The 20,933-nt window shown below is 34.6% G+C and overlaps 1 protein-coding gene across 1 annotated transcript; it reads left to right on the top strand.

Annotated features, from left to right (window-relative positions):
• The first annotated feature begins 10,592 nt into the window (after positions 1 to 10,592).
• Positions 10,593 to 13,541, top strand: LOC104893969 (hypothetical protein). Its single transcript, XM_057395187.1, has one exon. The coding sequence runs from the start codon at positions 11,329 to 11,331 to the stop codon at positions 12,994 to 12,996; it is 1,668 nt and encodes a 555-aa protein (XP_057251170.1). The 5' UTR covers positions 10,593 to 11,328; the 3' UTR covers positions 12,997 to 13,541.
• Positions 13,542 to 20,933: the final 7,392 nt, after the last annotated feature.

The following is a 20,933-nucleotide window of genomic DNA, read 5'->3' as shown; positions in this document are numbered from 1 at the left end:
GAGAATGAATCCTAGCATGTTGCCTCTAATAGTGAAGACCTAGCGTGTTGACCCGTCAAGGTTTTTCTTTTAGATCTTAGACCTATTGTTGCGGTTCCAACCCAGATTCGCAGCAGTAGATTAAAATTTTATTAAAAAAATAATATTTTAATCTATTGATGCGGTTTTGGGTGAAAATTGTAGTAATAGCTTTGGTCAAACCAGTCAGATATTTTTGAAAAATTCCCGTTGAAATCTGTTGTTGCGGTTTCCACCCAAAATCGCAACAATTGGTTGATTTTAGATTTTTCCTTTTCTTTTGAGGTGGTTCATTATTGTGTATGGGTGAAACCGCAACCATTTAGCCGCAACAAGAAGCAATTATTCTACTTGTGTAACTATGTCAGAATGATATACTTTCTCATCAATAGCTGCTTGATTTAGCAAATACAAGGGGTTGTTGTATTGCTTGATCTAGTTTATTGTAGTTTCTCCGAAGATGAATTTGATTGGATCTTGTTTAATTTGGTTGTATCTTTTTTTTTTCTTTAATATCTGTTGTAGATGTCATTTAGCCTTCAATTAACGAAATTTCTCTTTTCAAAATTAAAGAATAAAGATGGTCTGATTAAAAAAAAAGATAAAATAAGAACTTTGAGGAAAAAAAGAGTTAGTTTTAGAAGCTTGAAATATGGTGATTTGTGAGATTTTAACTGTTATAGAACGTGATATTACTTTTTACCTTCTCATGATCTTCTTTCAGTTGTGAATGAGCTATTTAATATACAAGCCAAAGCAACAAATAACACACTATATTCTTATTAGTTTATATATCGAGTCACTTAGTTGGACTCCCTTTAAGATGGGTCTAAGGTGGCCGCCCCTCTTCAACACGTAGTAGGCATTGCCTTGCCTAAACGGATAATAATCTATTAGAAGATTGTCTTAACTTGAAACTCTAGATTGAGTTAATACTTCCTCTATTTTTTTAGATGCAACATTTGATTTTTGATTAGTGTATTAAAATAGTTAAATGTTGTATCTGAATACAATAAAGGTAATATAATGTTTTCTGTCTCAAATATTACCTAATTAGTAAATAAAATTTGACATTTTCTAGGAAATATATTTTCAAGTGCATTAGGATTTCTTAGAAAGTTATACTGTTAAATTTCAGATTATATGAAAATGGGCCTGGGTAACCCAATAAGGAGGAGGAGAGTTTAGCCCACTTACAAGCTAGGAGGTTCCATCCTAAAACCAATTGGTGATAGGAGTAACTCCTAATCTTATAAAGTGATTTATTCTCTCCTCTTTCTCCAATGTGGGACACTCACAGGTGGACATTTAATAGGTTTCAACACACCCCCTCACTTGTGAGTGTCTTTAGAATTTAGAGCTAACTGGAAAGGTAATCAGAAATAATCCTCTTAGGGGCTGGACATCCTGTCGAGGTAAACCCTTACCCAGTTGCTTGATTAGAGGCCCAGTTTAGAAGAGACCCACAACCCGGGCTCTGTACCATGTTAAATTTCAGATTATATGAAAATGGGCCTGGGTAACGCAATAAGGAGGAGGAGAGTTTAACCCACTTACAAGCTAGGAGGTTTCATCCTAAAACCAATTGGTGATAGGAGGAGTAACTCCTAATCTTATAAAGTGATTTATTCTCTCCTCTTTCTCCAATGTGGGACACTCACAAGTGAACATTTAATGGATTTTAACATATAGCTTCCTAATTCCTACTTATAACCAAACAAGCACAAAGTATGATATAGTTTGAGCAAGTGTTGTAGCTTACAATACTAGCTTTTTGAAGAGTCGATCTGTTTATTACAACCCCTAGATACTATAATTATGAGAAATTACGTGATGTCATTTTCGTTATGAACATTATTCACATAATTATCCAAGTTCTAAAATCAATGACATACACTTTTAATTTGCTTGAGTGTATAGAAGGAGATGAGGAACAATGGTTGTTAAGCGTCGGCTTATGGCTTATGCCTATCAAGTTCGAATTCATGGTTATGAACTGCTATATATCTATCCTTGTCATTTCCAAATAAATTGTTTATTAATTATTTAGGAAAAGTCAAAATTTCCAATACTTTCTTTGAACTAAATGGTTTTTTTAATTATTTTGAATTTAGGATTTTGAGTCTTATTATCTGGAGAGAGGACTTTGTGAAGGAGATCCTATATCACCTTACTTATTCATCTTCTTATGTTTAGAGGTTTTTTTCCAATCTAATCATAAGAAGTGCCTATAATAGAGAAGTGTGTAGTATTCGTGGTGCTCCTACCAATAGCCATCTGTTGTTTGCGAACAACAGTACCCTTTTTCTGGAGCTAGGGAAGATGAGTGTCACAAGATTATGAATATTCGTTTATGGTGATGTGGTAAGTGTGGACAAATGCCAACTAACATTTAGCCCTAGTGTGTCAGTTAGCATGAAGGAGAGCATTATAACGATTCTTGGGGTTCATGTAGTGCAGACGCCCTTGAAATATCTTGGTCTCCCCACCGTTGTTGGTCACTCGAAGAAAGTTTTGTTTCAAATATTGGTGGAAAAACCTTAAATGACACAACCTAGCTAATTGATCCGGTTTAGGCAAAATCAGATCAGTTAATGTTACCTGATCCGGTTTCTCCCAAAATCGTACCAGTTTGTGGACCAAAAGAATTTTGGGCCCAGCGTGCGTTGAACTTGTTGACCGTATAAAAAACGGCCCTCCCTCTCTCTCTCTCCCCTCCCTCATCTAAAACCCTAAACTCCCTCCCTCATTTGAAAAAACGGCCCACCATCTCTTTCTTCCCTCCCCATCAATCTCACTCATCTCCTCACTTCCCTTCAATCTCACTCATCTTCTCCCCTTCATGGCTTCATCTCCTCCCCTAAACTTCGCTCGTCGTTTCGTCATCACTGAAGAACTCCGCACAACCAACTTCATCACCAACAGACTCTGCATTTGATTTCGACTTCGATTTTCGAAATTCGTTGTACTTCTTACTATCGATTTTGCCGGCTCAGTTTTTTGATCTTTTTTTCGGTGAATATTTGGTGAATTTTGTTATATTACGTTTTGATCTTCTCAGTTCTTGAAGTTTCTTGCGGCATTTTGATGATAATCGAATTTTTTTTATCCCCGGATTTCAAATCCCTACTTCGCAACGTCGTTCATCGTCTCCTCCCCTCTTCGTTGCCATCATGTTCATCACTTCCCGAGTTCAATTTCATATCTAGGTTTTTGAAGTTGATTTCATGATTTCTCTTAGTTTCATTTCAGATCTAGTTTAACCAAATTTTGTTCGTTTATTTAGTTTTTGTTTCTCTTAGTTTATAGGGTTTTTCCAATTTTATTTTCTATATGTAATTTATGTAATTTTTTTAAAGTTTCATAAATTATGTTGTAATTTATGTAATTTTCTTTAAGTTTCATAAATTTCATTGTAATTTATGTAAGTTTCATAGATTATTGAATTGTGCCATTTTAATTTTAATTAGTTTTTTATAATTTGTAAAATATATTTCAATTGTTAATCTGATTGTGTTTATAGTTTTATTGGGTTTTGGTTGTGTTTACAATTTTTGTAATTTTGTCGGGTTTTGGTTTTGGTCTTGGTCGTACAGCGGAAATTGGTAAGCTTGCAACTCTGCAGTGCAGAGCGCAGTGCTTTTTTTAAAATTAATAAATGCCCTTATCTGATCCTATCATTCCCTCAACTGATACGGTCTGTTGAGGGTTAACTGATCCGGTCCATGATCGGATCTATTAATTTTCCTTTACTGCTACGGGTCCAACTGCTGCAGATGAAAAACCAGATCTGTAAGGCTTATTTTCACCGTAGCAGTTGAACTTTTTTCCACTAGTGAAATTATCAAAGAAAGAATTTGCAAAAAGCTGAAAAGGTGGAAAAAAAGCTCTTATCATCTGCGGGAAGGAAGGTTTTCATTGAGGACATTGCCTCATCCATCCCTACGTATGTGATGAGTATTTTCAAACTCCTGTTGACGCTTTGTGGTGATATTCAATCAATGATAGCGAGGGTTTGGTGGGGTGCAAAAGATGGTGAGAAAAAGATTCATTGGGTGTCGTGGGAGAAGGTTTGAAATACTAAAGTTGATGGTGGCTTGGGTTTCAGGCACTTTGAGTGTTTTAATGACGCTTTGTTAGGCAAACGAATCTGGCGCCTCTTGAAAATGCCCGATAGTGTTGATGCCCAGGTTTTGAAGGCTTTAGTATTTTCCACGGAGATCAACTTTAATTTGAGGTTGTTGTGGGTATAATCCAAGCTATACATGGAGAAGTTTAGTTGGTTCTAGATGGATCATCACTAATGGATGATGTTGAAGAATTGAGAATGGCTCCTCCATTTCGATTTGGGGATGGAGATAAATGGATTCTTTTAGGTCAATCCCTAAAGGTAATTTCGACCAGAGGTGAAAGAGAGGAGGATATGAAGGTGATAGAGTTGGTTGTTGATTGGACAAAGGGTGGATGGGATAAAGTAGAGCTGATCAAATAAGCCCGGCCGAGCCCGAATTTTTCTCATGCTTGGGCAGAATTTTTGGCCTGGTATCAGGCCTAACCCAACTTGAACTTTTTGGGCTTTGGGGCAAGTTTGAGGCAAGCCGAAAAATGACTTTTTAGTCTAAATTTTGGCCGAAAAAGCCCGCTATTTTTGGCCTGGAATAGTGGGCTTTGGGCACAAAAATTTGGCTTGGCTCGAACAGTGGAATTTTTTTAAAAGTTTGGCCCGATACAAACTTGGTCCGGGTCCTGCCCATGTTCACCTCTAGGATAAACCTAAGGTGAAAGAGATATTTTTTAGGTTCGAAGCTGAACGTGTATTACAAATCCCACTTGGAGGCTCCTTCTTTAGAACGGTGGTTTAACACTATCTGTCTATCCAAAGGATGGCTCTAACTCTTCTCGCTCCAGATACCATTTCATTCGGCAGTTTAAATCTCTTGATGAGAGGGCCTCTTCCTCATCCCAAAGCTCTCATTAGAAGAAGGTATTGTCCCAATTACTCCCTCCTAAGGTCAAGTCCTTTGTTTGGCGTGCTTGTTCACGTGCCTTGCCTATCCGCAAAGGTTTTATTGTCTATATACCACAAATATATAAGTGATGGGTACAAAAGTTGTGATGGCCACGCTGAAGATGAGTTGCACACCCTAGTATATTGTCATAGTTCTCAGGTGTACATGTTGGAGGAAACGGCTTGGTGAATGAGTTCCTAAGTGATTGTAAGATGGTTTCATTTGTGGATTGTAAGATGATTAAGACTTATGTCATATAGTCATGGTGTGTTGGAGAATTCGGAATGCAATGAATGAAACCATATTTAAAAGCTCTAAAAGATGTTATATGGAGGTCGTTGCTGGTGCTCAAAAATTATTATGAGGTTTTTGTTGATGCGTATGTGAAGGATGAAATTGAGAAGCCTCCACTCCTTGCTACGTGGTCGATGATGGTTAAAGTCAATTGTGATTCGACTTTTTGTCATGAAGGTGTGGTCGACCTAGGTGTGGTTATAACTTGTGAGGGACGAAAATGGTGTTTTGTTGGCAGGTGCCACAAGGCAAAAGAGCGCAAGGTGGGGGGCGCACATAGCTGAGGCGAAGACCGTGCTTTCGCCATGAAGGTGGCCTTCAATTGCGGGTTTAATGAGGTTATTTTGGAGAGTGATTGCTTAGAAGTAATAAACCATCCAAAGAAAAGAGTTACTTGGTTGTTTGTGTTTGGGCTTAATTTGAAACTTTAATTACCAAAAAAAAAGAAAAGAGTTACTTATTTATTTGATCTTTCAGTAGTGTAGTGTCATTTTCAATCTTTGTTCTGCTTTTCTTTCGGTAAGTTGGAGTCGTGTTAAAAGGGAGGGGAATGTTGTTTCCCATCTCCTAGATAAGTTATCTCCTATTGAATTAGGAGAAAGATGTTGGTTGGGGAATGGTCCTAATTTTATAACTACTGCTGTAGCCTCTGATATTTGTGACATTTTTGTCCATTAATAAAATTTTCTTTTTCTTAAAAAAAACTATAATAATAGTTGTTGTTCGATTAGTTAAATTCTAATTATACTTAGTAACATCCTACCTTAGATAATTATCTTCTTTTAATTTTTTTAGGACACTCCCTTAGGGAAGAGTGTTCTAAGTTACTCTATTATTATACCTTAAAAAATTTTGAGTTTACATGAATTTCAAGTAATAAAAAATGATGATGAAATATGTTACTCAATTTTTTAAAACTCTCTTAACTAAGTATAAATGTTTAAGATGTTATCAATAAAAGTCTTTTGCATTTTCTCCTAAAAAAGTATATTATATTTTAGTTTAATTTATTAAAACAATTGAAATTTATTTTCAACTTATAAAAACAATTCTAGTTCGCGGAAAGCTGTAATTGCATATAATCAAAACACGGTAAAAGTAAATTTAGTTGAGTAAATATTAAGCGGAAAAAAAAAAGCTAGCTAGGGAAAACTATCATGGACTTGTACACTTCTAATATGATGCATCAAATATGAAAAGTTGATATTAATAGTTAATATAGTTTGGTACAATGATGTTTGTTACAATGTTGTTGTTTTTTTCTTTTTCCCGAAAAGAGCGAAAAATAGTTGATAACCAGCTCGAAAACTTTCACAAAGGCAGTGAGAGTGGCCCAGAGTAGAGGAGCAGATGTGGCTAAGTTAGAATGACAAGCTAAACAGTGAGAATGAGCTAACATACATGTGTTTATGTCTACTTCCCAAAAGCATCTTAATCCCTAGACACCAGACAATTTGTAAGGGATAAACTATTGCAAGACATAACACGGACTCTCTTTACTCTTTGTTCCTGTTTTTTCTTCAAGACGGTAATCATCAACTTCATTTTAGAACATAATATACAAATAAGCTAAGCTTAGCTTTAATTTGAACATTATGAAACATGCATTGTACCAAAATAGACCTTATATATAGGGTTATTTAGTTATTAGGGTCTTATTTAAGTAAATAAACATGATCCACTTTCACATTTTATCTCCTCCTTGCTTTGGTTTCAATTGGTACAATAAATAATAAGATCTTAGAGAACGGCGGGAGTAGCTCACAATTAGGTAACAATATATCATAAGTGTTATATACAGCAAAAAAAGGCTAAATATAGCAAAAAAGAATAAAAGACTAACATATCCCTCATGGGAAGGTCATGATCATACTAAACATGATAGGGGGGTCATCTATGATAAATGACCCCCTCGTAAGGAGGTCATCTATGACAAATGAATTCCCTACGGGGGGTTATCTTGATAAATGACCCCCTAATTCGAAAAAGAAAAAAATTGATCTCCTACTATACTTTGAATAGACAATAAATTTGAAATTACACAATTGAGTACTCACGGAATTGTTGTTATTATATTTATGGATCCGGGAGGGCTAATATGGTAATACGCTATGATATGCTGTAATCTTATATACTATTGTTATACTATAATGGGTAGTTAGGTACAACAAATAAATAAGAAGTTATAAAAGCATCTCATGTTCCTTTTAACTATAAAAAAGATAAAATTAACCATGATTAAATTCTACTACCTCTGTTTTTATTTAGTTGCAACATTTTGACTTTCACGCTTGCCAATGTACAATTTCAAATCGTTTTATCTCTAATTGTATGTAAGTAAAATTTATAAAAATTTGATATTATGAAAGCTTACATCGAAACGAATCAAACAAGACCCCACATGATTATATTTTGTTTAACATATAAATCAATAAATGTGGTCAAATAAGAGAACATGAATAGTGCAATTTGTCAAACGTTGCAACTAAAAGAGAACGGAGGTAGTATAAAATATTAGATGTTGTATTTAATTTAGCTTTTTTATGTTGTATTTAGCACACCCCTAATATATTCTACCAAATACAATAAATAATGATAATTATCGTAATTATAATACTAATAATTATAATTATATATTATTATTATTATATATTATTATTATTACTATTAATTAACATATATTGGAAAACTAATTAAACTTATTTTTGCTAATGAAAGTTCAAAAAGTTTAGTGACTAGACCTGACATTCATTAATTAATTTTTTTTACTCATTTTAAGCTTATTTCTACTTTCTTTTATATATATAGTAAAGTGAACATAGTTATAGAGTCTTCAGGGGACTCTCAACAATGTATGAAACAGATTGGTCCTTTCAGTACATTTATGCATTTGGTAGTATATATCATTGAAATGTTTATCATAAATTGAAAGGAGAAAGAGGAGAAACAATTTATTCAGACCTTATAGATGGTTTTAACCTTTAAGGTGGGATTGCTCTTTTTTTTAGGTCAAAAATGAGTATATTTATTAATTAAAATCCTTTGACTTATATATATAGGGGCAAGATCACATGAGAATACTCCTTACATGAGAAATGAAAATAAATCTCAACCGCACGATTGGATTTGAATTACAACACTTGTTCATTAAAGTTATACCCACCTAAAAAAAATTAGAGCCAAAAAAAAAGTTTGAATTTTGAATTTTTGTTTCTAATATACTTTTTTTTTTTTTGGAGTTACATCACTTTTTCATTAGAGTTACATCACTTATTCATAAGAGTTATAGCGCGTAAATATCATTCTCATTTCTCATGTAAGTATGCATTCTTTTATATATATATATATATATATATATATATATAATTTAAATAGTAGCTTGTTTAAATAGTAGCTTGTTTATCAAAAGTTAATTGCTCTATACATTCCACTAGTGGTCTACTCTTAATACATATTTGAATGAGGCATCTTTCAAGATGAGAGTGTATATTACTACCACTTTTGTGAAATATTACCATACTAATGAAACAACTAAATAAAGTGATTAAACTCATTCATTAAACTTAATCAATAGTCTAACAAACTTAATTCTAAAGCAACTGTCCTCCAACCACATTCTTTTCATTGATAAAGAGAAATTGAGTTTAGCAAGATTATGATCTATCATATTCCCTACCCTCAAATAAAGCTAGCTAGAGCTTGTACTCAGTCAGATAAATGCAAGATTATTGCAAATCAGTAAGAACTTAAGAAGATTAATTTTATAAGTTAAAGCATATGCTCCTCAGTTTAAGGAAATAAAGTTTTAATATATGCAATGCAACATTTACAACCTATAAATTTCTCTTTTTTTTCAAATTTTTTTCCTTTCAATCGTGTCGTGGAAACAATTGATTGACCTATTCACAAGCAAAATAATGAGCAGTTAAAGGACAGTTAATAGCTCATGATCTAATAATTTTTAAAAAATATTTCCTCGATTGTAACAAATGTTTTTATTTATATGGAATTTAATTGAAAGATACCATTAATATAATATTGGTTAAAAACCAATCTACTTGTGCTTAGATCCATAGTATATAACAGTTGTTGGAGGTTGGAGAAGTATTCAACACGTCGAGCGAAAGATCTTAAGCGGCACAATTTTATGCTACGATTGACTCTTGGGAGCTTCAGACTGATATCAACTTATCAAGTCTCCCAACTAAGATAAAGTCGATCGATCTAGCTACACTAACTACTAACAACTTTTCAATATATGCCAAATTGCCAACCGTTTAATCAAAGTCTTTTTTCTTTTTTTTCAAAAAAAAAAAAAGATAGGAGAGGTACACTTAGGTCCTGCATAGAATAACTAAAAGTTGGGACATATAAAAAATAATGCCCAATGATTCAACCTCATAGCGTCAATTTTTCCTTAGAAATGTTGTATAAACTATCCCCCTATGGATTAGTGGATCACCTCTCCCAATTTAAAATATCTTTTAATTTATCTGATTATAGAAATTTTAATTATTCCGGCAAAATTTTAATTAATATAAAAAAACTTACGAATAGTAGTATATCAATACTTTTAAGTTAAATATTATAATATCTCATAAAATATAAAATTTAATAATTAGAGAAAGAATGTGATAGGTGGTGTATGATCAATGATGTTATAAATTTGATTCCATATATAGATTTTCATAATAAGTTAATTTTTAGGGACATTTTCGATGAGATAGATGAAGAGTATTACTAATCTGATTTTCAATGTGGATATTTCTTTTTTCAATACCCTTTAACATGAACGGTCTATTTGCTAACTGAGTTATTGGTTATAAACTAGTGAATTGCTAACTCATGTTCGCGACTTTATTATTCAAGTTAGAGGATATCGAAAAAGATGTTCTATAACAGGTATAGACTATTCTCAATAAAACATATTGCTTTCATACATGCAACATTCATGAAATAGGCTATGCCATAAAAATATTCTACCTATCAAGACATTTCCTCTATCATAAGGGTTGACTTTTTATTTGAATCAAATTCTCCTAAACCATTAAAAATGCAATAGTACAAAATCACCAAATTTATTGGTGCACACCCTTTAACCTCTTAACCAAACCACTCAAGTAAGCTCATCCAAAATGAGCTAGTACAAAACTATAAGCCTCAACTTCTTGATACATTAAAGGAGAAATAAATACAAATAATGAAATAACAATGTTTTTCTCCCTCCTTTTCTTTTGGTGCAATAAATGCACATAAAAATAGTTAAAACACTACTAGTAAGCTTGCTTAGCAGCAAGACAAAGTGTAAAAAAGCAAAAAAAAATTCGTCCTATAGCCGTTAGTTTTAAGTAGGTTCCCCAACCATTTGGGATATGATCCCAAATTAGCCTTTGGATCAAAACTTAGAGAGAGAAAGAATGGGCGATGCACCCTCATTTCTCAACACGTGCTACTTCCATCTTACTTCTCTCTCCTCTTTTTATCTTTGCTTTCATGCATGGATTTCTCCTCCCCACCAAATTTAGTACTACTTATTTAGTACTAGTAGAACTACAAACTAGTTTAATTTTAGAGAGAGAAACAAGTAGAAATTCTTGCTCATCAACTAAGACCACAAACACACAAAAATAAACTAAAAAACAAGAAATTTTAAAACTACCCTCTTTCTCTCTCTTGATCAAATTTTGATTATTTCCTCAAATTTCAACTACCCACAAGCTAATTAGTGAGAGAAAGTTGAATGAAAATAGAGAAATTGAAGGGAAATGTGTAAAATTTCCTACTCAAAAAAGCTCCTCTTTTTGTGCATCAGTAGTTCAGATCTTAACCTTAGCTCAAAAACAGCAACTTCCCTCTCCTACTTTCACCTCCTCCTAACTAGAAAATAACCTCTAAATTTCTTACAAAAACTTCTAATCTCAATCAAATCATCAACATTTCCCCTGTTTTTCCTGTGTTTTTTCTCACTATAATTTTTCCAAGTCTTTTTTTCTTCTTTTGTTTTGTCATGGAAGTACAAAAGTTGAAGCATGTATGCAAATTCTGCAAGAAATGTTTCCCTTGTGGAAGATCACTAGGAGGTCATATAAGGTCTCATTTACCAAAACCAGGTTATGAACTCAGAGAGAATCCAAAGAAGACATGGAGAGTATCTCGTCGTGATGAATTGCTGCTTAATTCGTCCTTCTCCTCTTCATCAACCGAGACCGAGAATCGAAAAAGTCGAACAATAAAGAATCATGTTCAGGGTAAAAGATCCAGTATTGGTAGGAATAATTCTCATTCCTCTGTTTCTGAAGTGGTTGAAGATGATCATCAAGAACAAGAACAAGAACAAGAAGAAGTTGTTGTTGCAATGTGTTTGATCATGTTATCTCAAGATGAAGGATCTTGGGGTGATATTTCTTCTTCTTTTGCTGTTGCTGCTGATTCTTCTGAGAATAATAATGTTTCATTTTTCTCTCAGGGAAATAATAACAGTAAGAGTAGGAGGAGAAAGAGGAGAGAGAAAGTTCAGGTGAATGAAAATGACTTTGTTTCTGTTGGTGTTAATGCTAAAAAATTTGAATCTGTAGCATCTGGGTATCTGCAAAAAGAGTTGAAATTGAAGGGAATTGAAGTTTCTGCAAATGGGTTTTGCTTGAATGATCAGAATAATAAGTGTTTTGAGAGTAAGAAAAGGAGAGAGAAAGTTGAGGGTAAAGAATCTGTTTTTGGTGCAACTGATCATTATGTTGGTAAAATCATAAAAGCAGAATCTGCAGTTTCTGGGTATGTGAAAGATGGTGCAGAAATTAAGGAATATGAAGTTTCTGAAAATGGGTTTGTGTCAAATGATCATCTTAAGCAATCTTTTGAAAGTAAGAGAAAGATTGCTCAATCTGTAACTTCTAGGTGTGTCAAGAAGGGGTCAAAGATTGAAGAATATGAAGTTTCAGAAAATGGGATTTCTTTATATGATCAAAAGAACATTGATCATAATGAATTAGATTCTGAATTTTATAATGATGTTAGTAGAACAAGTTGCTTTAAAAGGAGCAAATTTGAGTGTACTACTTGTAACAAAGTATTTCACTCTTATCAAGCTCTAGGAGGGCACAGAGCTAGCCATAAGAAGCTGCTGGGCGGAGGTAAGTGTTCTCCGCCCTCGCCGAAGCTCGAGCCGAGCAACGTTGCTGGCAACGATGCTAGTATCTCGCCTACGCATAAACAACAAGAACAACTAGTTTCTGAGATGGGGATTGGATCATCATCATCGTCGTCAACAAAGAAAGTTGTTCAGAAACATGAGTGTCCAATATGTTATAGAGTTTTTCCATCAGGGCAAGCACTTGGAGGGCACAAAAGATCTCATTTGTTAGTAGCTAATAATAATGATGAAATTAATGGCAGAGTTTCTGAGGGGAAAATCAATGATAATCATGTTAGAATTGCTCAAGTTGTTGAAAGATTAGCAAGTACAGAAACTAGAGACTTGCTTGATCTCAATTTTCCACCTGCACAAGACGAGGCGACTGCGACTGCTACTGCTACTGCTACTACTACGACTACTACTACTGCTACTGGTACTACTACTCCTAGTAGTAGTGCTTCCCTTGTTGGGTTCATCAAGCCATATTGGTGTGTTGAAAGTTCTCACAAGCATGAGCCACTTTTGGGTTTAATCTCAAATTAAGTTGATAATGATTCATATTAGAATATGTTCAATGGTTTCAATTGAAGAGTACAGATTTATGGTATACCTTCGCCATTCATTCATTATTATTTTTTTCGCATTTGCAGTAAAAAAAAATTCAAGGATGGCCAAATGTTATACTTTTTTTTTCTTTTTTTTACAATCAATATAGAGACCTTGTACTTTGTTGATCAAGTGAAAAGAGACAAAAGGTGAATTGCATTTAATGATAATTTTATCAAACTTGTGACTTGTGAGTGTGATACATTATAATGGTAATGAGATATCATGTATTTCAAGATCTTGTATAAGACAGTTCTACCATAACTTATTGCGAGATCATGGTGACTTCTGTTTTTAGAATTCTATGGTGATTTTTTTTTATTGTTTTCAAAAGAGACTATCAAACGTCTCACCATAAATCGAGCGATGTGAAACAGTCTCATCTCTTAAATTTACTATTTCAAGTATATACTTCAAGATTCAAGATATTTAAGTTCATTAAAGATATTTGTTGAGGTAATAATACTCACTTGATATGGAAGATAAATGAGTGAGATGTTGAAAGTTGTATAAAAAGAAAGTTAAAAAAGAGAGTTTGTAATAGTAGTAGAAGTAGCATTAGACAAAGAGAAAGAGAAAGAGAAGAAGTAAAGCATTTTGCAATAGTTTAGTAGTGTACACAAAGATAGCATGTGAGCATAGGGTGGTTGTGTAGTCATCAACCTACCTTATACATGACAACCCATCTCACTTCTCTAGTTTGCTCTCTTAAAACTTTAAGCATGCAACTTGTGCTAGGTGTTTTTCTTAGTAATCACCAAGCTCATTGGAAAGATCTCAACTTTTTTTAAGAGGACCACTCTTTTCATTATGAGCTCCAATCACTTAGAAATGAGGTTGACAAGCTAACACCTAATCCAATTGCATCATATTTATTTTCTTTTCTTTGCTTTTAATTGATTATTCTCCCCATCTAAGTTATATTACTAATTACTATGTACTAGATTGCAAGTTATATGACCACTTTGGGTGGAAAATTTTGGCTTTAACTTTTTAACAATTAGGTTTTAGTCGGTCTAAGATTAACCACTTTGCATTAAAATTAGTACTAGTTATTAACTTGTTACCATTAGTTTTATATGTTAAGTAGCATACACTTTTATTATGTTAATATCCTTAAGATCAGCAAATCGATTCCAACCTAAATTAGATGGCAAGTGTGGGCAGAGTGGTTGCTTCACTTGCTCTACTTGCTTGTGGACGGTGGTAGCTACTTTTCAGTAGTTATTTATGGCGTTATCTATGCTTGCTTTTCCTTTTCATTTTTCTTTGAGGAAAGGTTCAAAATGCTTGATAAAAAGGATTTAGGACTAGCCTTCAAAGCATAGACAAGATGATTCTAAACCTATTCTACTATATATGAGCATAAATGAATATGTATTAATTTATATCCCTCAGTCTTAGCAAAGGTGTCGCATTGAATTGGGACTCCTCAATAAAGTAATTGTAATGGTAGCTATAATAGTTATTTTACGAGTTCATAGCTAAAATTTGTAGAGGTTGTTTAATAAAAGTATTGATTGATAAAAACAAGAGGTGGTCATCAATTTGATATAGCCGGAATTAATTTAGTACAAAAAATCATATCGAAACTAGCAAAAAAAGTAAGTTGGGCTTTTCAGGCTAAAATTATCTCTTTCGGGTTGGATTTGGACATTGTCCTAAAAATACGAGAGCTACATATACAAAAGTTTCAATTAATAACAAAGATAAATTCGATAAATGCTTCTCAAGTTCAATTAAACACTATAATAAGTTTATATAAGTGAACTTTTAGTTGAGATAAATATATTGTATCTATTGATAGATCAATTAGCAAAAAACCATATTAAAAAAGTGTATCTTGCTTTAGAAGGTACTCGAATGGCTAGAAGAAATAACATTTTAGCTAGTTTGATTTATTATTTCCACCTTTAAATTCTACCCTAAATTACTAGTGTATTTTGTATGAAACACTATCTTCACCATATAAAATCTAAAAATATTATACTTTCTTCATTCTAAAATAAGTGAAACACTTCTCTTTTTTATGTTTTTTAAGCTATAAGAAGTGTTTCACTCATTAAACAACCTAGGTTTTAAGATGAGAAAGAAAAGGTAAATTTTTCTATATATATGAAACTATAATCAGGGAAAGTTTATTCACTTGAATGGTTAGGCATAATCATAGCTTAAGTTGAGAAATTCTGATCTTATGGTCAATAATAAATAATCAAAGTTGGAGATGCAACAACTTTGTTTCTTCTCCAAAAAAATGCCTAACTTGTAGAAAAGATTGGTCGTTGATAAATTGCTACATGTATTAGAGCATTCTGTACTTGTTAATAGAGCATGAAGTTTCTGTGAAAAAACCAATATACCTAGAATTTGGTACGATGCATCAAATCCGGCTCCATTGATAAACAGTGTCTATAAAAGATCCTATTTTTTGAACTTTATTTATGAAGATGATGAAAGAAAGAGCTTACTGAGTAAGCTACCATTACACTAGTTTATTTCAGCAGTCATACGTTTATGTTTTTTTGCACATTTTACACCATTTTGCATACGATAAACTTTGGATAGCTAAGAACATTAGCGAATATACAGGGTGCATTCTTTTACCTTAAAAAAAAGTTTCGATCTAATTAGATCAGTTTTTAAATAAATTTTAACACTAATAAGTTCTAAAAAGTTCACATCAATTTCAACATATTAATAATTACTTAGGGGACGTTTGGTTTGAGGTATTTAAGAAAGGGTAAGGGAATCAAGTAAGCTAATTCCCTTACTTGATGTTTGTTTGTGTTATTTTATCATTCCCTTTACCCCATCCTTACCCCCAAAATCCTCTACATCCATTCCCCACCCTCCCCTAAGGTCTCACTTACTCTTTCCTTGACCAACCATTGACCACCTCCTTTACCACCCACCACTGCTTGACCCCACACCAACACCACCCACCATCACCCCTCCACTCTAACCACCGAACTGCCACACTTCCACCACCGTCACTGCCAACCACACCTGCCGGAAAACCACCCCCAATTCCTGAAAACCACCCCCAGCCTCGAAAAACCATCGTCATCGCCAACCACACCTGCCAAAAAATCTTCCAACACCCTCGAAAAACCACCCCCACCCACCCATTACCCACGACCAACCTCGAAAAACCACCACCCTCACCCACCCATTACCCACGACCAAACCTCGAAAAACCACCACCCTCACCCATAACCCACCACCCTCGAGAATGAAGGGGCTGCGACCATAAGGGGGAAGGGGTGCGACGACCGGAAGCAGGGAGGGAGGTTGTCCACTGGCCGGAAGAGAACGACGTGGAGGGAGAGATCGCAGGCGAAAACGACAGATCTGAAAGGGGAGGGGGAGATCGCAGGCGTAGTGCTGCGGGAGTTCCGGCGTGGTGCGGTGGGATTTCCGGTGGAGCGACAGCGCGGTGGGAGTTCCAGCGGGGCGACAATGCGGTGGGAGTTTCGGCGGGGCTCCGGCAAACATGAGAGGGAGGATGGTGGTGGAAGGATGTAAAAAGAGGAAAGAGAAAAACAAAAAAAATCAACCAAACAACATTTTTAATCTACGGGTTTTACTTTCCTTTCTCCCTCTACCCCTTTCTTGATTCCATTCCCTTATCCTCATGAAAACCAAACGACCCCTTAAACTTCTCAAGTTTTAAGAACTTTGGAGTACAAAAAGTCCATATACATAATAAGAAGACAAATCTGAATACAATACAACCCTTTTTATTTTTCATTTAACTTGAGAAATTGGGTTAGACGGGTTGAATTCGGGTTGGAAATTTCAACTAGACCCAACCCGTTTAATTAAACAGATCGGGTTGGGTCGACCCATTAAATAAAATGCGTAGAATTTTTTATCCAACCCGTTATTAATGGGTTGAGTTGGTGGGTCGGATCGATTATTGCCAGCACTAAATTGGTGAGAACTTTAAAATCTGAAATCACAATAATAGCATTGATGGCAAATTATTAACTTTATCTACATTAATTAGTTGATTTATTACAAAATATATTATCAAAATATCAACTTAATTATATTTTAATTAACATTTGATTATCTTATTTTATAAAATAGTCAAAGATATAACTTGGAAGAGATGAGAAAACAAATAAGGCAAATAATTATATCCAAACAGAGAGTTTTTTCCCAAAACATAATTATTCGATGGAAACAAAACCCTAGCCGTTTTTTCCTTTCCTCTCCTCCCCTCCCCTCATCTTCGTCCTCGAGCCTTCTACATCTTCTCAAGCTAGGATGTTTCTTTTCATATTATGCTGGTTTTCCCTTATGTACTTATATATGTTTAACAAGTTAGTCTATCTTTGTGAGAGTTTCTCTCCTTGTTATGGAAGTTTTTGTCTCCCCTCTTGTGGGAGTTGTCTTCTCCTCCTTTGTGGGAGCTGTAACGTTTGTTGTTAGCTGAAGATCTAGAGTATCAAGTTGAAGGTTGATGTGTTGATATAAATTTGTGCAACAGATTTCAGTTCTTCATTTACAATCAGTTGAATTAAATCCAATTTTGCTTCAAAATACGTTAGATCGATAGACCCTCGAATAAGGTTACACCAGACAGTGATGTAAAAGTAAGACTAAAGTTTTCAAAAGTGTTAGATTTACTCAACAATCGAGGTTATAATATATTAAAAATACGTTTATTTCTAATATGTATTTGTTATTTTTAACTTATATTATAGATGTCGTGTGATTTCAAATTAATGAACGACTTTTCAATTCAATTTTAGGAAATAAAAACAGAGTACATAACAACATTTGAAACTTAAAGTGGAGATGTCCGATCCCCTAGATTTGAGGATCGACTCCTCATATTCCCATTTCTGTTATACTCACCCTAACTAGAAATCCTCATAAAGGACCCAAGTAGGAGCAAGAAATACTTCCTACGTTTTCATTTAGTTGCAACAAAGGAATTTTTTATGTATCACAAATATATTTTTTATAAATGTAAGGAAAAAGAAGGTTAGGAGACCTTCCGCACGATGGGAGCTCATACCTTATATGTTACAAGTACATTACGGATAGTAGAATTATTACAATCTTCTACTGAGAACTGAGTATCGACTAGGTGACCAACATTAGCAATCCAGTCTGCTGCCCTATTTGCTTCCCGGTAAATGTGACGAATTTCCCAAGAGGAGACATCTTTTAGGAGGGTGAGGATGTCCTGGATGATGTGGTTGATCTGCCATGGTGGATCCCATATTCTAGTGACTGAACTAATGACCATAAGGTTGTCGCCTTCGATGATGATGTGCTGAATATGATGTTGGAGAGCTAAGATGATACCATGGTGAAGCGTCATTGCCCGCAATGAAAACTAGAGTGGAGCCGAGGTTTAAAGCTAAGGTTGTAATGAGATCCCCAGCTGAATCTTGTAAGATGACACTTGCTGCTGCTTACGAACCACGATCCGAGCCGTCAAAGTTGAGTTTGATGGTGTGATTGTGGTGAGGAGTGGAAGTGGAAAGGATTGAATGAGAAGATGAAAATGGGGAACCAATGGAGAGACAATTGTCAACTGCGTCCCTAATGGTCCATTCTTTGTGGAGGAACTTAGCTTCGTGGAGGATTCTATGTATATTAAGATTTACTTTATTGAAAATAACATCATTGCATTCCTTTCAAATACTGCAAAGGAGAAAATTGTATTTTGTGATTGCATTTGTGGATTTTCTTAATCCCGATAGGGTGGTTAAGACCGTATCTGAGGAGAGGTTGTGGGGGAAACAAAACTTTAAATTCTTGAAGATTCCATAGAGGTGTTAACGAGTGACAAGAGGCGAAAAGATGGTCGACCGATTCTTCAATGCCACTACAAAAATTGTAGTTATTAAAGGGGATAATATGTCTTTTAGCTAAAATTTTCCTGACCCAGGCTATCATGACATATTTTCCATAGGAAAATTAGGAGCTTTGGAAGGATGTGCAATTTTCATATCCAGCGGAGATGTCATTTGTCATGGTTTAAAGGAATTTCGTGAGCTAGCCAATAATTGCTAATTTGACAGTAAATTGTCTTGAGGCGGAAGGGCCCCGTATGGGTTCATTAGGAATGGGATAAATAGGAAGAGATATACTTTTTATTATGAGATTGGTGATACTTTTAGGATGTATTCATTTAGTTTTTGAATTTTATATGTTTGAGTCGGAAGGATGAAATCACTTAGGTAAATGGATGTATCCACTCTTTCATGAAAGATGTGTAATGTGTGCAGAAGGCTGTCTTGGGAAACCCAGATGTCTAACCAAAAAAGTATTTTGTTTGTCGTCCTCAATTTTCCAAATGATACCTTTATGAATAATGTTTCTCTGGAGAAGAATTTTTCGTCAAATGAATGAATCTTGTGGTTTAGGAAGGCAAGTGAAAAAAGATCGTCTTTGAAGATATTTTTCTTTGACAAGCTTGACCCAAATATTATTTGGTTCTGTGAGAATTTTCTAACCTAATTTTGTGATAAATGCTTGGTTCATAGGAAGAATTTTACGAAGACCGAGACCCCCTATGGATTTGTGGGTGCAAATTTTATCCCATATAATTAACGGGGTGGTATTCTTATCTTTGTTTCGACACCGAAAATATTTTCTATGAATAATGTCAATAGATTTAGCAGATCCTGTAGTTAAGAGGGTGAAGCACAAGTGTAAGACGGTAGAGATTCTAAATTTGACTGAATTAAGGCTAGTCTATCAGCTTTGGAGAGGAAACCAGACTCCCAAAGAGTAATACGATGTTTGGTTTCCTGAATGATGGAATTTAAATCCGCTTCGATAGGTTGGAATGAACTAAAGAAGATGCCCAAGTAATGCCCTAAAGAGGACTTGGGAAGCATGTTGAATTGACGGGCGAGTGCAATTCTTCTTGAGTTATGGACATGTTCGGAAAAAATAATGGAGGACTTGTGGAAGTTGACAAGTTGGCTCGAGAGGATGCAAAAATCATCAAGAGTTGGTTTTAAATTCCGGCAAGCTTCCACATAAGCTTTAGAAAAAAGAAGGCTATCATCTGCAAACATAAGACATGGAATGTTTGTCGTGCGAGGATGGATTGTAAATCCAATACCTAAATTTTGTTGATAGGAGAGGAGGGAGAGTTTCATGATTAAAATTTTCATGCAAAGTATGAACAAATATGGTGATAGCGAATCACCCTGTCTTAATCCCCTAGAGGGATGGAACCACCACTGGGTTGATGTACTGTTTACTTTTAGGAAATATGAAAAATTTGTGACACATTCCTTAATCAAAAGAATCCAAGTTGGAGGAAAACCAAATCAGCTAGGACTTTCCAAAGAAAGTCTCATTCAATTCGATCATAAGCTTTTTCCATATATAGTTTTAAGCACACCAGCCCGTTTTATTTTGAGACTTTTGGAAAGTGTTTAGAGCTTCTTGTACTCTAAGAAGATAGTCATGGATAGATTTGTCTTGGGTAAAAGCGTTTTGTAAAGGAATTATATATATCTCTTTGGAGAATAGGCCTTAGTCTGTTAACAATGATTTTAGATATTCCTTTATAAATTATGTTCTGGAGTCTCCGGAAGCTCTCTTTTGGGGAAGAGGGTGATGAGAGTGTGGTTGAGCGATGGTCGAAGTTTGCCATATAATGGAAAAAACTTTTGAATGGCAATAGTGAGATCTTTTTCAATGACAGGTCAATATGCTTGATAATATTTATCCCCGTATCCATCAGAGCCGGGGGCCTTATTGGGGTTGATATCAAAAATGGCACTTTTAATCTCATCATGAGATGTTGGAGAAGAAGAAGATCTGAGTTGGTTCGAGAAACAAAAGATGAGATGAATGAGAGATCTAAGTTGCGTTCTGCGATGTTGGTTATT

The sequence above is a fragment of the Beta vulgaris genome, chromosome 5 (assembly GCF_026745355.1).
Source record: "Beta vulgaris subsp. vulgaris cultivar EL10 chromosome 5, EL10.2, whole genome shotgun sequence".
NCBI classification, from domain to species: Eukaryota; Viridiplantae; Streptophyta; class Magnoliopsida; order Caryophyllales; family Amaranthaceae; genus Beta; species Beta vulgaris.
This window is presented reverse-complemented; position numbering and strand designations above follow the sequence as displayed.

What these genes read in the sequence shown, in the direction of transcription:
- LOC104893969 (XM_057395187.1), top strand. Translation starts at nt 11,329, where the DNA reads ATGGAAGTACAAAAGTTGAAGCATGTATGCAAATTCTGCAAGAAATGT.